General features: G+C 46.4%; 2 protein-coding genes across 3 annotated transcripts in view; one reads left to right on the plus strand and one right to left on the minus strand.

Moving 5' to 3' along the window:
* Positions 1-19,747, minus strand: part of mRpL47 (mitochondrial ribosomal protein L47) — a 45,300-nt gene extending 25,553 nt beyond the window's left edge. The window contains exons 1-3 of the mRNA XM_050173147.3: positions 19,565-19,747; positions 19,319-19,428; positions 7,804-7,864 (exon numbers count right to left, since the gene is read on the minus strand). Of these exons, the coding sequence (XP_050029104.2) occupies positions 7,804-7,864; positions 19,319-19,428; positions 19,565-19,659 (266 nt within the window). The 5' untranslated portion in view covers positions 19,660-19,747. The remainder of the gene's footprint in view (positions 1-7,803; positions 7,865-19,318; positions 19,429-19,564) is intronic.
* A 98-nt stretch (positions 19,748-19,845) lies between these two features.
* The window catches only part of LOC126525078 (kelch-like protein diablo), a 56,387-nt gene continuing 54,182 nt past the window's right edge, over positions 19,846-22,050 (plus strand). For both annotated transcript variants that reach the window (XM_050173140.3, XM_050173139.3), the window contains exons 1-2: positions 19,846-20,944; positions 21,857-21,974. In XM_050173140.3, coding sequence (XP_050029097.1) covers positions 21,859-21,974 — 116 coding nt within the window. In that variant the 5' untranslated portion in view covers positions 19,846-20,944; positions 21,857-21,858. The remainder of the gene's footprint in view (positions 20,945-21,856; positions 21,975-22,050) is intronic.

A 22,050-nucleotide genomic window follows, 5' to 3' on the forward strand; every position in this document is an offset into this window, starting at 1 on the left:
AGCAATGTCCCGTAGTAGATATGAATGCAGAACTAGTGTGCGGGTGGTGCTCAATAAGAACAAAGTCTAAAAACTGACTGGACGGTTATAAGCAGTGTGTCGGAACGAAATGAAAATAAGAAACAAAAATATATATATATTTTTTTACAGGAACGAAAGCGTAAGGGAAATATTATTTTGCTTTGGAGTGAAACCGACATATTTTTTTAATCAGTTTTCAGTTCAAGGCGAAATTCAGAAATCCAAAACAACCAATGTCAGGCAATGTCAGCATTAGCTCGCACCTCGGGCAGGGATAGTGTGAGCGATAGGCAGTCGAGTGCTCCACTAATCTAAGCCTGCCACTCGGTGAACTAGCAGATCAGCATCATAGCAAAACCAAGGGCCAGCATGCTGAAGAGCTTATTTCATTTTCTACAAGTACAATGCTGTTGTTACCGAAGTTTTATCACTAATTACTGTTCATTTAAGTTCGTTTTATAAGAGCAGTGGTCTCGCATTTTGGCGAGAACACTCAACAACGTGCTGCTTCTGAGATCATGCTCAGTGCCTTGACTCAATGCAATGAGCATGATCTCAGAATTCACTTAGTGAGAAAAATAAAGACTACGCTTTTATCGTTACTTTGCTTCGAAAATGTTGTGAACCACTACAGATATTTCTTTTTTGTTCCCGCATGTTCACAACATTACGGTACTGGGCTTGCACCTGTCGGCCAACGGCCACAACGGCGGAACGGTATGTAGACTAGAGCATGCGGTCGATGAAATGATCCGGTTACTGAAACATATCACAAACAGACATAGTGGAATGAAAGAAAGCAATACGATCTGCCTGGTACAGGCTTTCATAACCAGTCACATAAAGTACGTCGCCTCCTACCTCAAGTGGCAGGTGGCCGAACGAACGAAACTAGACCGCCTCGTCCGCAAGGCGTACAAAAATGCCATATGATTGCCGGTCAATACCAGCACAGATAAATTTCTCGAACTGGGTTTACACAATACCCTAGATGAGATAATAGAAGCGCACAATGTCGCGCAGTACGAGCCTTTGGCAAAAAACAGTACCGGACGACACATCCTCGAGACGCTGGACATCAGCTACCACCCGCAGCAGGGAGAAAAGGTCGCGATACTCACACCGATTCGCGAGCGCATCATCATTTCGCTGTTGCCCAAGAATATGCACCCTACGCATCACGTCGGCCGGCGCAACAGGCGCGCGCGAAACTTCCAAAAGAAATACGGCAGCAGCAAAGAAACCATTTACGTAGGTGCGACCTGTTACGAGCAGCGACGCGGTTTCACAGTCGCAATCACGAACCACAGCGGAACTTGCGTCGCGAGCACTACGATAGCCCTCGCGGTAGCCACCACAGACGCTGAGGTGATAATAAGCGACTCGCCGACAGTGAAACACAATCTCCCGGGAAGCGGCCCGCATTCTCCAAATTCAACATGGCAATATTTGCCGCAAGAACGAGTTTCCTCGTATGGACCCCCGCCCACATGGACCCTCCGCTCCGGGGAAACAAGACGGCCCATGCCGCGGCCCGAGAACTTAGATGCCGAGCCGCGGCGCCCGCCGGTAATCCCGACGTCTCACCCGCCGCGAGAGCGATGCGGGAGTGGACGTGGGGGGATCGCATGACCACTTTCAGAGACATCATGCAACACTACAGATTGAACTGATGTAAATACCCACCAACGCATGCCAAACTAAACAAGAAACAGGTGGTTGCCTGGAGGCAATTGCAGACACACACATATCCGAACCTGGTGATCCTTCACCTCTGCTAGCCCGACAATTATTCGTCCAACGATTGTAAACCATGCGGAGCCAGAGCTACGCTGCAGCACATGCTGTGGGCATGCATTGGTAGCAAGCAGCAGGAGTCCCCAACGAATGGGGTAGACATGGCAGCCTCGAACCGAGGGGCGCATTGGGAGGCGGCCCTGCACAGCCACGACCTCGCTGATCAACTGTGGGCCGTCCGGCACGCTGAGGAAGCCCCCCGAGTTTAAGGACTCGAGGCAGTCACCTATGCTGGGGTGCTTATGGCCCCATCCCGCCCAAATCGCCGGACATTTACAATAAAGTTTTCACTCACTCACTCCGAAACAGAACCGAAACGGAACTTTTTTTGAGTGGAATGAAACTTAAACCTGAATGAAAAACATTTTGTTCCGACACAATGGTTATAAGTTTGTAACACGATTGTTTAAGCATTAGTTACGGTGAGGGCTAGGCATTTTTTCTCCCAGTCTGGAGCTCGCTCTATCACTTCAGGTCTGAAGGTCCTGCTTCCTCCGTGACATTTCAGTGTACAGGATGTTTTACAGCGTCCTCATTTAAACTACTATGCTCCTCTCCAATGCTCGAGTGATTGCCGACTTTCTAAGCATACACTGGCACACCCTGGCATGCAGGAGCATGCCAAGCAAGGCACAGCCACCGTTTTCATGCCATCATCATCATCATACAGTCCTCGCCTTGCTTGTCATACCAACATCATGATGTCATTGTGTTCATTCCACCATCATTCCAGCTTCATCATCTGGCTCTCCTCAAGCCGTCATCGTCACTCCAGTGTCACAACCAATTCTCGTCATGCTCTTGTCGTACGATTGTTATTTCAGAATCGCCATCCCATTGTAATCATGTTACCATTAAATTGTGAACATGCTGCCGTCATCATGCCATTGTTGTCATGTCGTCGTCACACCTTTGTTGTTCCACTGACATCATTCTTTCTTCGTCATTCCATTATAACCATGCTGTTGTCATTCAATCGTGATCATGCCATCACCATCATATTGTCATGCATTCATTCAGTGTCATGCTGTCATCATTATACAGTCGCCAGCACTCTCAACACCATGACCATGACACAACAAAACTCCCATGATACTACTGTTACTGCAATCAGTAGGTTTCACCACCCTAGATGCATAGAGGGCAACACCATCTGGTGGTGTTACGGGTAGCCGAACTTTGCGTCACATCACCGAACATTCCTATCTCATTGGTCTCTTGGGGCGTCTTTCGCCTCTCTCACATGTGACTCTCACTGCAGACGGCCCCAACGACACAAAACTGAGCAATAAGCCAAGAAGAGCTAACACTTTGAATGGTTGTGCTGATCATTTGCAAGTTTCCAAGGGTGGTGCTATTTTGAAAGAAGCAATGCTTGTTCTTTGTGGAAGGAGTGTGTTCTAAAGAAGCTGCAATTTCTCTAACTCCTCATTGAGGATTGATGTTCTTGCACATCAGGACATCAGTTTCAAGCCCCTCACTGATTACTGAAGAACATTGTTGTCTTTCTGGAAGCATAGATTCAGTTGTCAAAAAGCAATTAAAGGCCCTCTTAAATGCAGGAAGGAATAGCACACACTGAAACGAACATTGAGCTGGTTACAAATGTGCAGCTTAACTGGTGTTTCTATTCACAGCAACAAAAGTAATGACCATATCAATTTGTTTTAGTAATCAGAACTTGGCCTGTCATTGTTGTAGCCATGTGAATGCTCAACAGATGCACAGAACAGATATTACTTCTTCCAAAACAGCACCAACTTCTAAGACTCGCAAATAGCCAACTTGTCTTTTTCTCTTTTATTCTTATTGCACAATGCCCCCTTGCTTGCAGTGTTATTTCACATCCAGCTGGTGACAGTTCTGCGATATACTGCCTAGTGCATCGACAATCAACGCATCCGTGCACCGTGACCGAGCAACACTGCTCCATGCTTTCGATGAGGAATCATTTGAGCTGTGCCTTGCACATGCTGCCCACACATGCTGGCTTTCCATCACTGATTGGCATCACTGAAATACATCTGCCGAGAGCACAGCTGTGCACACTCCTCAGCCCCAAAGTTTCAGTTTTGTGTGCACATAGAGTCCTAATTCATCGTGCTACAACTGCTAGGAAAATTTTCAGTATCTTGAAGCTGACTTTACATGTAGAGACAGCACGTTTTAATTTTTCTATTACGATGAGCTGTCTAATATAAAGTACGAGTTAAAATAAACTCATTTATTTACAGGTATCCATCTTGATCACTTCTTTCTCTTCCTCTTCCCCTCCTGTTCTTGTCTCTTCTGTCTTCTTCTTTGCCAGAACATCACATCCTCCCGGACTTCGGTTTTCATCCCTCCTGGGATGATAGGGTATGACATTTCCCACTGTTGCTATTTCAGTTTTTCCTTCCGGTCCCAAATACTGTAGCGATTTCAAAATTCCTTGTTGCTTGATGGTCTTTATCACTGTGTAGGGCCCAGAAAATCTGGACTTCGGTCCATCTAAACTCCTCCGGACTAAAACTGTATCTCCAGGCTCTATTACAGGCATCTTCGAGCTATGTTGCAGATCGAAGTGTCTCTTCATGGTTGATCTGTAGCGTGCAAGCTCCTCTTCTGTCTTGCGCCTTTCCTGCAGATCTACTTTCCCAACGATTCCAAGATCGTAGTCTGCCAGTAGCCAAGTTACTTCGCCTGATGCAGCAAAGTTAGGCGTGCATCCTAATCCCATGGTATGAGAATGATTGTGGTGCCTGACTGCTGCTTGCAAGGCACACTTACATCCTCCATGGAAATTATGGTAAATTGCGATTAATGTTTTCAAATCCCGAATGAGCCTCTCAGCTAGGCCATTTCCTTCTGGATGGTAGGGTGTGGCAAATCTCAGGGAAATTCCTCTATCATGGGCCCATTCTTGAAGCTTCTTACTGTGGAAAGCTGGCCCGTTGTCGGAGACCACTACCTTGGTGTTCTTGAACATATTCCGCTCCAGTAACGTCAAAATAGAATTGGCGTCTTCCTTTCCTGGCTTTGCAGCTGCCATGCGTGTGCATTCATCTATTGCGACAAGGAATGCTCGAGTCTTACTGACTCCCTCTCCTCGCTTTTTTATTTCGGCAAAATCTAGATGAATTACTTCAAATGGTACTTGGGAATGATTAGTGATGACCATTTGATTCCCTCTTGGACGATACTTGGCCTTGTTAATTTGGCACTGGTAACAGGTTTTCACGTAGTTCTTGATATCTTCCTTCATATTTTTCCAGATGAATCGACTTTTTATCATCCAATAAGTTTTCCAGAATCCATCATGCCCTCCTGTCTCCTTCTTCGCCGGTACATCACATCTAATAGTTAGAAAGTAAGGTGCTTTAATTAACTAGCCCCTTACTTGCTACAATGCACCCATCCTCTGCCGTCCACCACCACTTACACCAGGGCTATGAAGAAATCATACTTCGATCTAAAAAAAAAAACCATTTTAAAATCACACTTAAATGGCTTTACTGAGATACCCAATATGTTCCTACACGCTATGCTTGGCTCGCCAGGCACTTCATATTAAGAAACTGAAAAGCCTCCTTGGTTTGTAATCATCAACTCTTATTATTATTATTATTATTATTATTATATCAAGAAATCGCTCCTTCTCTTAACTTTAGCTGTCATAACTTGGTCTGTCTACTGCATGCAAAAATGCTAATTGTAGAAATGACGTTAAACATTATTTCTCAGAGAAAGAACACCTTCCCCAAAAACATTTTGGCAAGGTCCAATAGCATTGTTTTTACGATATACTATATTATGCTCAATATGAGTTTCAATATGCGAGTTGTGGCCACAGCTACGCTCTCAAGAAAAAAGCAGAGAGGGTTTTGCCATTCCAGAAATGTGCATGCCCCCATGATGCTTTAAGCTGTCTGCTTTCTTTGTGAATTAATAATACAGTGGCCCGCAGAGCAGCCCGCAAGTCTTTAGCCCTTAGCACAGTGTGCTTCGTCATGGTGCACGCTGCCCTAGCTTCGTAACTATTCCTATTCTTTTGTTCTTTTAATCCACAATGGAGCGATAGCCGCTTAGCGGGCCAGCGTATTATCACTAAGTGAAGAAAGCAGACGACGGAAAGCAGGCGGCATGCACATGGCTCAAATGGCGACACCTCCTCCGCTTTTTTTTTCTCCATAGTTCACGTGTTGCAGCTCATACTGAGCACTATAGTACACCGATGATAAACAAAGTGTTCATCATACCTGTGGCTAACTTCTGCAAACTGGATTTCACTTTTAATAACTGGGGGTTCTGATAACCCTGAAAGTGTTGAACAAAACCGTAACTCTTGAGAGGTGCTGCAACATACTGAAAACTAACTGTTTTGCGCTTTTTCTTTTCTCAACGCACAGCCCAAATTACTTAGAGCTCCCCCCCCCACACACACACAAACACACACAAAATAACTGTAAAAAAGGCCAGCGATTTTTCAGTGGTTTGATTCAGCAGGCTAAGCTGATCTCTAGCCTCCTGCAACCAGCTGTCGCGATTTCACTAAGCAGTGATTGATAAGACACTTCAAAGAGAGAAAGCTGCACTCTGACATGTGCAGTTGTTTGAAAACATCTAATCAGAGCATCACCATCTGCTGTTTCGAAATCAAAGTTCCACACACACGTTTCCTTATGGGACTGAACTGGTCTGAAAAGCCCACATACCTACCTCTACTACTCAAGCACACACACTGCAAGGTTCCTCTCTACAATACTGACTGTTTTAGCAAGTGATAAAACGTGCATGTGCATAAAATGTGCTGCTTCACAAGTCAAAACACATTGGATGGAGATGAAGGTTCGAACACACTTTCTTGCACTCAATGCCTGTTGTCGGCTTTCCTTAGCAAACCCAGAGTTTCACTGCGAGTTAAGATTTCCTTGCAAGAGCATTCTTGGACGTCCTCAAAGCAAGACTCAATACAACTATAGTTCATATATTCATTTGCAAACAAATTTCGGTGATAAGAAGTTAAACACATGCTGCACCCCCCCAGCCAGGCAAAACTTTGTTACCATAACATTCACACAGGAGGCTCTGAAGGAAAAAGAAACACCAGGCAAGTCACTAGCAGCTTCTGCGGAAAAAGATGTAATGGTTTTCACGGGCTTGCAAGTCCCCTTTTTTCTTTCTTTCTTTTCACTAAGTGAAGGAAATTTCTGGTGGTGTTTTTACATGCTGCGCATTTCATGGAAATTCCTGTGTTGTTTGTGTCTGCTACTCGCTTAATGGTGCACCGCAGGCAGGACCCATGATGTTGTAGACGACACTTGGGCGTCTGCTACAGTGAAACTGGCTGCTCCGAGAATGAGGGCACAGAGAATCCCATTTGGATTTTCAGCCCTTTTTGTGGCTTACATTGGTACATTATTTTGTAGACATGGTCGTCACCAAGCTATCTCCTCACCAGACCTGCTTCTCTGCAATGCCCAAGCCTGTAAGGAGGCCCTTAAACCTAAACCAATGCCCTCCTCCAAGGGTGTAGTGAAAATTGTCTCCTTCTGCACCACGCCCACCAATTCTTCCTACACCCTCTGCTAAATTTGCAGCCCAACATTATTCAAACAAAAAAATATATTTGCTACGCTTCAAGCCTACCAAATGCGTGAATTCTGAGCAGCACATAAATAGTACTGAATTTGCTACATTGTCTCGACGCTCCCCAAACACACGTGAAAATGAAATGGTGGAGTTTTCATGCTACACACAAAATAACAGCAATTGTAAAAAAAAAAGTCTCCGGTTTTCACTAGCAGATCGAAAAGCATCAACTGTCCTTGTGAGCAACACGTTAAGCAAATGTGGTAATTATTATTAAGAATTTCTTGCTCGCCTCGGCATTTTTTTTTACTACCACAACACATAACTGGTTCATGGTGCGTAAATTAATAAAGTCCTATTATACAGTAAATGAGAAAAAGGAATAAGAACTAGACTGCTCGCAAGGCCACACACCAAAGCTTGTGAAGGTCCGAGTTGCTTTTGATCCGAAGCTCATCCTTGCTCCAGGGCTTTCCTGCAGGCAAGATAGAAAAACAACTTGCGCTTTGCTATCTGCTGTCAGTATAATCAATGGAAGCGGCAGCAGGAAACAAACAGGTAAAAATTGATACAAACTTAAGCTTCAGCTAATGCCTGTAGGTACTATAGGAACCCATGGAAATGCAAACAGTGGAGTAAGTGGATTTCGGCACAAGAAGGGTGAAGAAGGACACAGCAGTTGACAATTGGTCATTTTTGCCTGAGCCATATTCTAAATGCCGACACTTCCCGTCTTGATCCAACAGTGCCTACACGTCGATTTAGGCGAGACTAAACTATTCGGACAGACAAAAAATAAGTTGCCGCACGTCTTTCATCTGCTCTAGCTCTCCACCATTGATGTGTATCCAAAGCTTTCACCTCCCAGAACTGCCACACAAGCCAACAGTACCATGGTGCAGCTTTCCTCCCTGCAGGTGACTGTAAGAACCTCTATCGTGACAAATGGCAAGGCCTTAGGTAGTATTAGCTGGTTCAATACAACTTGATGGCACCTGCAGAAGAAGATATCTGAAAGGAATTGAAATAGAACGTAGCACAAAGTAAGGAGTGAACGCATGTCCTCTGTTCTCGGAAAGACCACTGTTCTTTCTTTGATTGAGCCACGGTTACTATATTATGTCGAAAAGTGCTATGTGGGCAGAGAAAGTACAGCAAAGGGTGATACTAAGTCTGCCTGGTGGCAGGTATTCTGGAGAGACTTCGGCAGATCTTGTGCGCGGTTACAGCTTACAAGGCTACCTTACTTCACCTGTGGAAAGAAAGAATCCATTTCTTAGTGCGATGGTTGTTTACACAACTATTCGAGGTGTGGTCTGGCAACTTCTGAAAGTGGGATCACTTGTTGTGGCCTTCACTGGTTTCTGCCGACATCAACCTCAGTGCCTGATGTCAGGCCTGCCCCCCACATTTTTCAATCTGTAACTGGCCATCACTTGGTGGAACCGTAACCGTTATTTTTTGTTCAAAGGCCCCCTAAACCACCTCCGACATCACCAACACTTTTTAAATAAACGCACACATTGTGGGCAGAAACTGCGATGAACATCTTTGGTGAATATGGCAGCTCTATGCATCACAGGTAAGCCTCAAATTCATAAAACAATCTTGTGCTCCTCTCCTAGTTCTTCCAGTCCCTTTGTTGCGGTTGCATGTTGGGATGCCAGTAGGGTCCTGTGCATGATGTCACCGGGGTAAAAACTGTCAATCGGTCCACAAGGGACAATACGCGCCGTGCACGCCAACGGACGCGCCACTGGTGGCGGCCTTGCACAGAACACGCGGGAGAGGAGCCTGGCGCACGCCGTAGTTTGTTGTGTCGTTGATCGTGCTTCTCTGTCTTATTCACATTTTCAGAGCAAGATAGGCAACACCATTCGCACGTGTGGGGTGGCCGAAGCTTCAGGGAATGTCGAAGAAGAATTGTTGCAGGGTGGGGGGCTCAAATACCGGTGAAAACGTGCCGGCGATACGGTTCTAATCATTCCCGGCAAAGCCTCATCAGCGGGAGCAACGGTAGCAAAAATGGGTCGTCGCTTCGAAGGGAAATTTCTTGTTCTCATCCTTTCCTTTGTCTCGTCAGTGTTTTTTTCCACTCGATCATAGACGCGTGAGCAACGAAGTTCGTCTGCAGTGCAGCACGAGCTTTAAAGGCATTTCGCTAAAGTTCAGAATGCTGTTTGCCGCTTATATCATTTTCCGCTTCTTTACCGCGTTGCGCTAGCTAGGCAGCACGACTGCACGAGCGCATTGCATTGTATGTTAAAGCTACTGAAGTTTGCAAGAACTGAAATTGTTGGTTTCATGTGGCGCGGTAAATCCTCGCACCAGCTGTCGCGCACTTCATGTTTTTACATCTCTTTTATGCGTGGCTTCGCACATGTTTAACTGTTGCTAGTTGCTCCATGCGTAACTCTTGTCGATTCTTTTGAGCTGCGAAGTTTTCACCCTGCCTTGTTTGTAAAGGGTATAAATCACGCTGTGTCTTATCGGAATGATACCAAGGAAGTGCTTCTTTAACAGCTTTATTCTTTTCACCCGAGGGCATCTTAGATATTGTTTGCGTTTTTGGAAATGTGTTTAGAAAATAGGTAGTTCAGGGTGAGAATTGCTAATAGCTGCTGCATATGGTATTTTTGTTCCATTTCTCGCTGAAAAGTTCGCGTCCCGTTTGGGAAGTCATCACACCTCGATGCTGCCTGAGCAAATTTAACACGCCAAGTGATTTGTTTGTTTCACAACGTAGTCCCTTCTTGCATGTGAGTTTTGTACTCAACTGAAGTCTTTCTTATACTTACGCTGCAGACGACTGAACCGGGCCTTGCCGCCAGCGCTCATCTACTTTGACTGGCGCTGCTCTGCCTTTAAATATATCATGTGGCACCTCTCTCTAGTAATATAAAGAAGTACTGAAAAGTTAGTCAGTCTTTAGCTTTGTACGTTTCCAAGCGTTTCCCAGTGTGAATTTAAAATTGCACAAACTGCAGCGGGAACGGTAGTTCATCGGCGTATGCAGCAGAATCGCATCGGTGGTACAGCACTAACACGCGCCTTTATTAACCCGTGTTGTGTTTGGCGACTTCGTTGGCTAGTGTACGCGTTTCCATCAATAAATTGGCAATTACTCTTCTTGAGGCGACTTCGACTGCACTTATTCGGCGATGTCACATGTATTCATCGGCAGAGAAATCACAACGGCATATGCAGAGATTGCATCATGCGGATTTGTTTGATACAAGTCTGCACTAACGACAGGTGCTTATTATTCAGGTACAGAAGCAGCATTGCGGCAAGGGTAGAATAAAAAAAACCATAGAGAGATCGCATCACTCAACAAAATTTATCGGCTAGTGTACATGAGCTCCACGTCATGTAAATGGGGTTCATGGCGTTTGTCTGCGGGACACACCTTGCACATATGTGGACCATGTTGTCCCAAGCACCGGTAACATCGTGTTCATACCCGCTCGCACAGAGGTCAGCATCTTCCCTACAGCAGTCACCGCAGAAGAAGCAGCCTGGCACCCGAACAAAGGAGAAATCGCAGCCGCGAACTTCAGCCATCCTTGCTGCAAAGGGTTGTCGTCTGCTACTGCTCCCGCATGTACTGTTGGAAGCGTCCGCTAGGTGGCTTTCAGAGGCGCCTCCATAGGCGGTGCACGAGGCATATAGCGCCAGCGTAACAAGAGCTGGCTGTGTTCTAAAAGCAGAGGGCTGCTCGCCCATTATGTACCACTGGTGCTTCTGTGAGGCTTCTATTCAGTCGACAACGCACAAAGGGCAATTTAGGGCAGCCAATGGACTAGCCTTTCTTGTGGGTTGGCAAGAACCACGGCTTTCGCTACGCTGCAAGGAGTTGGTGAGAGTATGCGAGGATGAGGAGAGTGCACCTGCAAGGGAGAGTAGCCAAGACAAGAGAGAGAAACCGCGGTGGCAGCAAAGCCATTCATCGAACACCAGTAAATCTGCTATTAAAGCATCATTTCAAAAAGTGCTTACGGGTGTATATTCATTGTAGACTGCTCCACAGCTGTCACATCGTAACAAAATTTCAAGGTCAAAGTTGTATAGGTGTCCTTTAATTATTATGCAGTCATTTGCTTTAAGAACACATTCAAAGATGAATGAAATCCTTGCTAGCCTATGCAAAAGTTGGCCAAAACAGGAGGGCGGGGCTGTTTAGTACTTCTGCACACAAGCTGTGCCTGATCATCATGAAGGTTTGCCCTGTGTGACCGTACTGGTTCATTGCACAAGCAAACCTTTATTGCAACTCTAGGTACAGTACGGTCATGATAGTTTTGGTGTCCATCTAGACGCAGTACCTGCTTTAAGGCATTGCGCTCTGCCTAGGACACCGTAATGACCCATGCTGATCGGTGAGCTAGGTCAAACCTGGAGAGCCCACTCACACTGCTTTTATCCACAAGTCGTTCAAGGCTGCACAATGATGCAACAGGTGCCTCGCTTACTAATAGCCTCAAAGCGCAGTGTAATACCGTCCATATCACGTTCATTTAGGGCAGTCAAACGGCGTTGTTTGCGCTGCATGGCCAATACCTGGTTCAACATAGCTTACGTCTTGAACACACGCCACTGTAGCAGTAGAACTGCCTTCACTTTCTTCACCTTGCTGATCACCACGGCTTCCAGTGCTGTGATCGCCAATGAAAGCACTGCGAGACTGCAAAGCAGTAGCAAAGATAACGCTATCTATACTCCATTTCAGACTGCAGGCAATGCAGCATGAGATATTCAAGTAGTGCGGACATAGAAGGCTCACTCTGGGCCAGTTGGAAGCTTTGTATGCAATAAATGCTACGTGCATTACAACTACAAGTCATCTACATAAAGTAATGCCAAATCGCTTATTGTTTGTGTACTTTTGTGTTGCCAGCATGCGGCATACTATGTTTTAGTTGCAACTGCAGCAGTGCACTGCGACGACTTGTCAAAGAAATGTGACCCCCGCTCAGTTGGTGGTAAAGACAGATCAACGATGCCTTCTGTTCTATAGATACATTATATTTTGCAACATAAGATTATTAAACAATGTTAAATCCCACTGCGTGATGTATCCTTATAACTTTATTTATATGTGGCACACTTTTCTTTGGTCACAAATGTGGAGAGTGGAGGTCTCTATAGCACTCATAGCATTGCCTGCTATTTGTGAAACGGAGTTATAGGTATGCACTGTTCTAAAATTTTTCTTCCTTGAGCCAGTCTGACGTCAAGTGTTTACTTTCGTCACTATTCTACCAATCTAGTTATCATTCTTTTGCATGCCCTGTACATTTGCTTTCAGGCATGGAGCTTGGCTGATGGCTTGACCACAGAAATAATTTAAGAATGTTCGAAACAACATCACCAAATGAGCTGAACAGCACGAGAAACAAGATGATCATGGTAATAATCACAGTGGTTTTTTTTATTTAGAGACAAGATCACAAAATGTGGATGACCTTATTCAAACTATAGGTATCAACTGCACTAAGAAAACAAACAAAAAGAGAATAACATAAGGTTAATCTGTCTTAAAAAAAGTAAACAGGTCAAGGTTGCCATCATGAAACAGGAGCCACAAAGATGCGACGGCATGCTGGTTATGTACATGGTGGTCCTTTATGAAAGAGAACGTGCAAGTGCGTGGTTTGTGCTTTGCGGAGGCTGCTTAGAACATTAGCAAGCGACAGCAAGAGAAAGCGCGTCCGCTTGTGGCGTTGTCTATTGGTGGCCAGAATAACCAGACACGGCTGATAAGCAAGCACCTGCTGGACTCCCTCTCATGCCAGATGGATGCACAAGGGACGGGGCCTACAGCGCAGATTCTGCTCTTAGCAAACAACCTCACCTGATTCGGAGCGGTTTAGGAGAGAATGATGCGCTCGGGTCAGACTTTGGCTGTTGTAATTAAACCTCATTTGTTAATTATTTAGGCTAAATTATTTGTATAATGACAATGTTTACTTAGGCTTACTTAAAGGTATGATGGAGACATTTGTATAATTAAGATTACTTAATTAGGTCCAACTAATCTCAAGTGCTAGTGGTTACTTTTGATTAGGCTCCACTGATATAACCTTAGTTACTATTGGTTAGTCAAAAATATAACAAATTAACTTTAATTAGCATCTCCTTTTATTTACCCTCAATTAGTTGTTGCTGGATTAATAATGTCATCATAATTAATCTCATTAGCCTTTTATTAACCTCAATCTATCTTACACCTCTACAGTACTCACTCTAAATAGTCATAATGATAAATCTCGATAGTCACAAGGCATTCTCATACATACCTCCATAGGACCCCATGTATGGAGTGCATCATGTCGCAGGCTACAGTCAGATGGACAGACAGAGCTCCGAGGGAAGTAGCCCTAGAATGCTCACGCATTAGTACATGCTGCGAGTACTTAATAACTACTGGGCAGTGTGCTCGCGTACCCAATGCTGCTTGCTAGCAGCAGACACTGTGCTGCAGGCCCCACTCGTTGCACAACAGTGATGAGGAGGGGGGGGGGAAGGTCCAGCTAATTCTTGCAGGTGCTTGCCTATCGGCCATATCTGATTATTCTGGCCGCCAATAGATTATGTAAAAATCAGACATACTTCGCCTTGCTGCCACTTGCTGGCACTCTAAGAAGCCGCCACAGAGCATTCCTTTTCATAAAGGACCGCCAAATGTGTACAAATGTGAACTTGGCATCTGCAACAACCAGCAAAGCATTTATACGACGTGTGCAGCTCTAGTTTCAGCGTCTATTTATTCATGTGGTTCTGACTATCAAAAGATTAAGCACCTCAGATCTTCTTATTCCTATCTCATGTCCCACCTCTATGGTATCAAGAAATGTATAATTTGAATAAGGCGATCCACATTATGTGAACCTGTCCTCGTTGTACATGACAATCCACTTTAATGATTGTGCACATCATGCTCTTCGTGCTGTTCAGCTCATTCAATGACAATGTTTCAAGACACACTAGGCGATGACAATATTCCCAAGATCCAGCAGCCAGAGACTGCAGCAAATATTGAAGCTGTGCACTGAAACGGAGGCTGCATCGCATGAAGAACAATAGTAACCAGTTGTCAGAGCAATGATGAATGTGGTTGTGTGACATTTAGGGGTAGAGCGCTGGGATGTATGACCTTTGCTTCTTTTTCACTGCCCTCGCCAGCGATCACAGGTGCGGAGAAAGAGAGACCGAGAGCAAACACTTGCCATGCTTTGCCCGACACCACATATCTCACCCCCAGCTGCGGAAACCACTGTGACCGGCATAATGATATAGGTGAAGGCAGTCCCATATATGCCGACCTGTGAACCTTAAAATTTTAGAAATCCCATGCATATGACGAGGACAGGGGTGAACTGCATGCTTCTTTAAAGTTCTATGTGAACCTTCCCCAGAATTTGCTGACCATGGCTGCTGCTGCTGTCTTGTTAAATACTAGCTCACACACGGGAATAACAGCATTCATACAATGAATCGGCTTATTTGTAGTCCCACCTGTATCACCCCTACAGCGGTGCTGAGACAGCACCTAAATATCCTGCACTGCAGCAAATATCTTTCAAGCGTGTAGTTCCTTTATTAAGGTAAAGCTTTCTATGCCTTCTTTCTCAGTTTTACACATCCGCTAAGTCTGCTTCTTTCCAAGTAAGCTGGGACGGTCCTGGAGATAAGGGCTGATTACAGAGAGCGTAAGCAGGGCTGATCACAGAGACAGTGTGTTGAGAAGTGGGCTGATCTCAGAAACTCGCAGCAGTTGCACATTTCACGTGGGTCACATTGTGGCGATTACTGCATCATCCGATCAGTAACCTGATTTGGTAAACAGCCACATAATCACTATGACTCAAAACATGCTTTGAGGATAAACCCTTTTATACCATTTAATTAACAGCTTCACGGAAACTTCGCTTCACATAGATTTCAAAATGTGCATTGAATCTGCAGAATATCTTTTTTTTAAATCTTGCGCTGAGGACATACTATATGCTTTTTGAAGTATACACGAGCACTTTACTGACTATGTATCTTTAGAGGCAGCATGCAAGCAGCACCAAACTTGGACGAGCAAAGACTAACAAGCAACACATCTCTTCTAGATCACAGTTACTTTTCCAGTGGCTTTGCATGCTGTCGCCAATATTTCAGGAAATTTTATGTATAAAGCAAGCACCTCTGTGGTGTCCTTTCACCTACAGACCATCAGAAGTGGATCTGGGGACGCATATCAGACAATCGCTTTTCCGTGACATAGTACACGGCGCATTGTGCGATTCAAGCAGTTTTAGAATGTAGCTCTTAGGCGACCATTCCTGCAGCGAGTTAATAAAGTTACTGATGAACTCTTGTAAAGTTAATACCATATATAGCGCCGTTACATTTGATGGTTACACATAAGAGAGTTTTGATGACATTACTGGGTTAAATGCAGAACGCAGCACAATCTCGGCATACCTCAGCATACGTCACCAGGAGCAAACTTCAGGAAGCCTGCATAGTTTCGTACTTATAATTATTCGTAAAAAAAATTAAACGATTGGGTTTTACATGCCAAAACCACTTTCTGATTACGAGGCACGCCGTAGTGGGGGACTCTGGAAATTTGGACCACCTGGGGTTCTTTAACGCACACCTAAATCTATCGTACTCATGGATGGAAGAAAACAGCCCGTGACTACATATTTTCCTATTCTAATGACACTGTCTGTACTTTTTCAAATGTTTTCATTGGTGACATACTGGATGCATAATTTTTAACAAACAGTGTTTTGCCCTGCGAGATGTAGTCGCACTTAAATCGCATGGCCCTAACTGACAGCTCATTGGTTTGGAACCGCATTTCGGCCTCGCCTTCGCGACCATGTGAATTGACCTTGGCGGAACCATGAGGCGGAAGGACGGTATGGTGACAGCGTGAGAAGAAAAGCGTAGTGCGGCAACTATGGCCAGTGCATAGTTCTCTGGGAGGTCTGTCGGCGGCAGCGGCCGTGAAACGCGTCACCAAAGCACTGGCTCTCGCGATCTCCTGATTAGAGAGGCAGTCACACCACACTTTGCTCATTTGCAACGTGCCGCGCGAGACAGGCTGTCCGCGCCAGCCAATATATCGCAAAATGAGAACACGTAGAGTGCTGCACTTAACGTTCGCGATTAGGGAGTATCTTAACCGTCGGTGAATTGATTAAATTTTTTGCTTAACCAGGCAATCAGCGCGCACTTAGCGTGATATCTAGTGACCATCAGAGAATACGTCTCCAGAAGGATCGGTGACAAACGAGCGCAACTATTTCGAAAAATGAATTTGTGTCGTAAACTTGGCGCAACGTTCGTAAAATGAGCTCGAATACGTAAACGTTACGGAAAGTTCGGAAGAGTTGGCAAGCTAGAGCAATGCTTCGGCTAGAGTCCCATCATTGGGGTGGTGCATGCTCAGATGTGATCTGAAACCACGCGTTATCAGCAGACATTGCCCGTGCAGCACAAACCACATCATTGAAGCGCTCTCGACAAGCTTGCCGGCAGCAGTAATAGAGTGTACTGTACTACGTGTCGGCGTCCTTACCAACAACGAGCAACGTTAAAAACTGCCTGATTGCGTTACTATTAGCCCCGAGAACGAACTACAGGGGCGCTGCGAGCACCGCTCGCGTGACGTCAGGGCAAGGACTCGCGCCTGTCGTCTGCTACAGTTCGGGCATTGTCCGGGCACTTTCTGCAGTGTTTTCGTTTGTTCACCCTCGTTCTCTCTGCTTGTATACTTACGGTGGTCGTCTCAAATATATTTTTACGACGTCTTCCTTTGCGAACATTTATTCAAAGAGCTAATTTCTTAGACAACAATGCAGCTCTCAAAGGCAACGCTACAGTGCCAGCCGAAGAAGCGCAAAAGAGCCCATTGCGGGTTTTTCATGCGCGGATGGACAATCGCAAAGACATAGCATACAGGAATCTAGTTATGATACCATACCTGCTGCGGTGCAACTAGTATGTCACAAACGCTGGCTATATATGGCTTCTACAACAGTTACGTTGATTTTAATCCGCTAAAATAGGTTTGGTCACGACGAGTAGTTCATAGTATAATATCTAATTTTTGCATTTCTTCACAGAAACGCTCGGCAGTAACACGGGGACATAACTAATGCTGGAGTTTAGATTCTACAAGCACCACTTGCTTCTTTAACTGCTTGTCAAAATTAGGCCGTTCTTCCCGTGTTTATTTTAAGTGGCGGAAATTTGAAGTAAAGTTAATTAAGGCTTACAGCTATTTACAGAATACAAATAGGAATGTACCAATATATATTTCCTTTTCCGTGATACACGTTCAATTCTCTTGAGAAATTTACTGGTGCTTGTTGCTTGAAGAATATACGTGACGAATCTGTTTGGCGAAGTGACACAGGCTTCTCGGCCCAATTTTTTTAGTGAAGTATGCCTGTTGGGCCGCATGGCTGCAGCCAGAAAGAAGTCGAAGCGTCAATCATTAGTAGTATGGGACATATTGAAGATATCGAAATTCTCCCCCCCCCCCCCCGGTGGAGGGTCAGAAATCAAGTGAAAGTATATGCAAGGCTTGTGATGCTTTCTTTATGAATGTTTGTGATTGGATTGGAGCAAACTTTATTTAGCCAGCAGTTGGGCAAGGTTTCCTTTTATGTACGGACGAAGCGAATAGTTATCCGTTTGTATAATTAAAGAACGCTGGATTGAGACATTGTGAGACAGAAGGTGCTTGAATTTTCTTTTTCTAGGCAATCTAAGCTGCGCTGTAGTAGCTCGAGAATACTTTAGCCATTCCAGTTGGCGCTGTAAAATAACGCTTTATGGTTTCAATTCGAAGTTGTAGTGAACTGATGGGTTTCTGGAACATAGCGTGCCTCGCCATACCGACAATCGATTGCTACCGTTACGTGATCAGGGGTGTGCCATATTGTCGATAAAGGCTACTGAGGGCCACTATGAAACATTTCATCCCTTTCAATTGATTGGCTCTCGATCTTAACAAGGAAAATTTTCTCTCAGGTGATTGCTACTATGGTGCTTGTGAATTAACTATATAAATACTCTACATGACACGCCGTCGTCTTAGCAGCCATGAGCAATTCGTTTTTTGGAGGCCTGTTTCAGAGGAGGATGAAAGTAGCAGCAAACTTTTTCATAAGAAATGCGCGCCTATTTTTTTACTCATTAATGAATGGCCATATTTGAATAGAACAACACACCAGAGTACTAAGAATCATGATGACAGCTTCGCTGGGCAGTGTCTTTCTAACACCGGATAACATGCTGACGCCAGTTACCAAGATTTTCCATCCTTGTAAAATGTAATGTCTGTCATAGCTAAATACTAAGGGAATGTTAAATGTTTAGCGAGGCATCATACACAACTTCGCGTGTTGAATTTGCAGACATTCTTTTTACGCAAAATTTACGGATAGACACGGCGCATATGTGCATTGCAAAACCAGTAGACCCCTTTAACGCTACATAGCTTGCGATATCCAAGCCGCAAAGTTTCTCGACTCACGCGCTTTTGAAGAAGAAACTGTGGTTAAAGCATGGCAGCTGAAAGAAGCCGACGTATCTTTCAATACGTACGGCTCGAGCCACCCATACCCCAAGCCAATGCATTGCCCAAGCATACACGAAGGGAACGAGCGCGCACGGCAGCCGTGCGAGCCGGAGCGAGCGGCGTCCTGGCCGTGACGTCACTCGCGAGAGGGCGCCCCTCCTAATTCTCGCCGCTAATAGCGTTTTATCACCACCCGGACCTCACAAAAGTCTCTCCTTCAATAGCCAAAGCACAGCAATTTTTTGCCACGATTTGTAATAACTCTACCTGCCTTATTCAGACTAATGCTAGAAGCTTTTGGCAGGAATGGAAGCTCTACGAATGGTGAAGTCTAACCTGATCGAACTTCGTCGGCGCCCCAGTTGTCCTTTGGCTCAAAAAATTCCATCAGACCGTGCTGAGCGCATGACGTGTGCAGAGATGCGTCATAGGATGATTGAGCGATCCTGCGAAAGGAAAATAAATACGCGCTGCATTATATTGAAGGACAAGAGAAACAGATACGCAACATGCAGTGAAACCAAATTACGACGCCATGTGCTTTGGGTCGTCGAGCTTCATATTACAAGCTGAATAAGTCACCTGTTCAGGGTCACAGCCCTACTCACAGATGACTTCGTGGCGACGCCGCTAAATAATAACTTACAAAGACCTGCACATTTGTTTAAACTACTCATTTTACCGGACTAGTGCGTCTCGCAGGACGCCTTTTAAACGCGTGAAGCGTGCGCGTTTATATCAAGTGTAGAGAGATTGTCAACAGACGTTCCACCCCACCGCTGCCCACTATTTTCTTATGGAGGTATGAAACAGTTGATTTGTGTGGAATTTGTATCGCTGTCCTTGCCATCTAGCGGTCAGAAATAGCGATACGTAAGCAGTACGTAGCGTACAAGTTGCTGCTGTGCGTTCCTGGACGACGTGTTCCGCTTTATATGAGGCAGTATAGTATACTAGCCCAGACAATAAGGAAAATGGAATAACAGGAACTGACCGAAGCCCCTCTTTACGTAATGAAACTGTGGGCAAGCTAGCTCTAACCATCACTATCTTTTCCCATGTCTTTCCCGCGCGCGCGACGTACAATACCCCCTTTTATGAGGTTATGGCGCGGTAGTGTGACGTTAAGTTATGCAAGGACACCGCTTTTCTCCGTTAATAACGTAATAACCGCGATCTGGCCGCCGACAGCAACCAGGAAAACGAAATCGCCGCAACGGCACGAGGGGAGTCGATCATAAATTGCGCGATCCCACGGCGCGCTAGATCACCTTGATTGCTGTCGGAAACAGGCGAAGCGTGGCGGAAGGAAAAAGAAGGCTGGCGGCAATAAACGGAGTTCTCCCCCGCCCTGTCCTTCGTACAACACAACGCATTGTACTGCCACTACTACAGCCTGCCTCCGTGCGCGCGCGCCGGATGCGAGCTCCATGTCGTGCCGCTTGAGTTGGCGTGCGGAGCCGTGCGCCGCTGCCGCTTGGCAGTGGAAGCAAGCGAGCACGGTGTCAGGTGTACAACGCGCATGAAAGGCTGGACTGCGGTCCGTAGTGCGTCGTCGGTGCAATGAACTTGCACCGGCGACGGGCAGGGCGGCGGAGGAGGGACATTCCTCGCCACAAAGCGGCGTGCAGCGCGGCAAGAGCCCGCAGCGTTTGACAGCAGCCGGTGCGCCCCGCCAGTAAAACTCATTTGTGTGAACGGCAGCGGCGCGCTCAGCTCCGCGAGCGAGCAGCCGCTATCGATCCGCTGCTGGGCGGTGTCTGCGAAAGGGAGGCGCGGGTCCCCCCGCTCCATCGGAACAGGTGTTGCCAACGTCGACTGCCACCGGACTTTGAACTCGCGCGTTCGCTGAGCACGGGCGCTTCCGGAGCCGCGAGGACGCCCCAGCTGGTCGGCACCCAAGTCCGGTGCAACCCGGTGCCCCGTGCGAGGCCGAGGCCGGCGGCTCCGGCACACACCGTGGTGAGCCCTTCTCGTGGCCTGCACATTCTTTTAGCTGCACTACACGCGCGCTTTAGGCATGAATGAGATACGCACACTTTGCATACGGCCCTTTGTCGCGTCGCGCGTGGGTTCATTGAACCTCCGCGGGGACCACTCGATGACCGCGCATCGCGTCAAATGCACGCTGGGTATGAGGGCGGAACCCTGATGCGGGTGATGAAGAAAAAAAAATGGTAACGCGCGGAGCGGTTGGTTGGGGTTGGTTGGGGTTGGTGCCCCCAGCGCAGCGGTCCGTGCGCTCCGCGCACGCACGCGTGTGTCCTTCAGTTTAGTTTTGCAGGCGCAGGATTTCGTGCATAACCAGAAACTGCGATGGGCCGTTCGCCTGATGCTTTCGCGTACTCTCGTTAACTTGAGCTGCGAAGGCATGTTGCCTGTAATCGAAAGCGCCCTGTGCACCTTTCTCCCGCTATTTCGCGCGGCGCAAGCAGAGTAAACGAGCACGCTGATATATCGGGAGTTTGTTTGCGGTTTCGGAGTCGTTGCCCGCCGAGTGGAATCGTTTTTTTGTTTTTGTTCCCCGTGCCTTTTCCGCGTTCAGTCGGCCAGCAGATGCAACGCGCGCTCTCCTGACGACTGGAGCGCGCTTCGTCCTTCATCTTCTCTGCACCGTTGCATGTGCTTGCATCCGATAGGTGCGCGAAAGCGATGTATATGCACATTTGTACGTGATACGAGCGGCGAATCCACCGCGGCGCTTGCGCTATTCGATCGCTGCCCCTTATCGGATGACAGCAGCGGAGCTGAAACAATGAGGAGTATCCGATCGCCGGCAGCGTAAATAGCACGCGCGCGCGCGCCTCTCTGGCGCCTGTGCTCACACGGTCATGGCCTTAGCGGGCTCCCTTTGGCAATTTGGTCTTCGGCTAGGGATGCGCCTGACACCGCCCGGCATGCCCGAAGGCAGCGGCGGCGACGCGAGGATGCTGCGCGGATCCCAGCTGGCGAGGGGGCCAGGCAGCCTGAAAGACTCGGAGCAGGGACCCAGGTGAGTGCTTTCACAACCGTAATTACCATGGGCCTGTTATATGTGTAGTGGCAGATACGTGGTAGCAACGGCTACG

The sequence above is a fragment of the Dermacentor andersoni genome, chromosome 3, assembly GCF_023375885.2.
Source record: "Dermacentor andersoni chromosome 3, qqDerAnde1_hic_scaffold, whole genome shotgun sequence".
Classification (NCBI taxonomy): Eukaryota; Metazoa; Arthropoda; class Arachnida; order Ixodida; family Ixodidae; genus Dermacentor; species Dermacentor andersoni.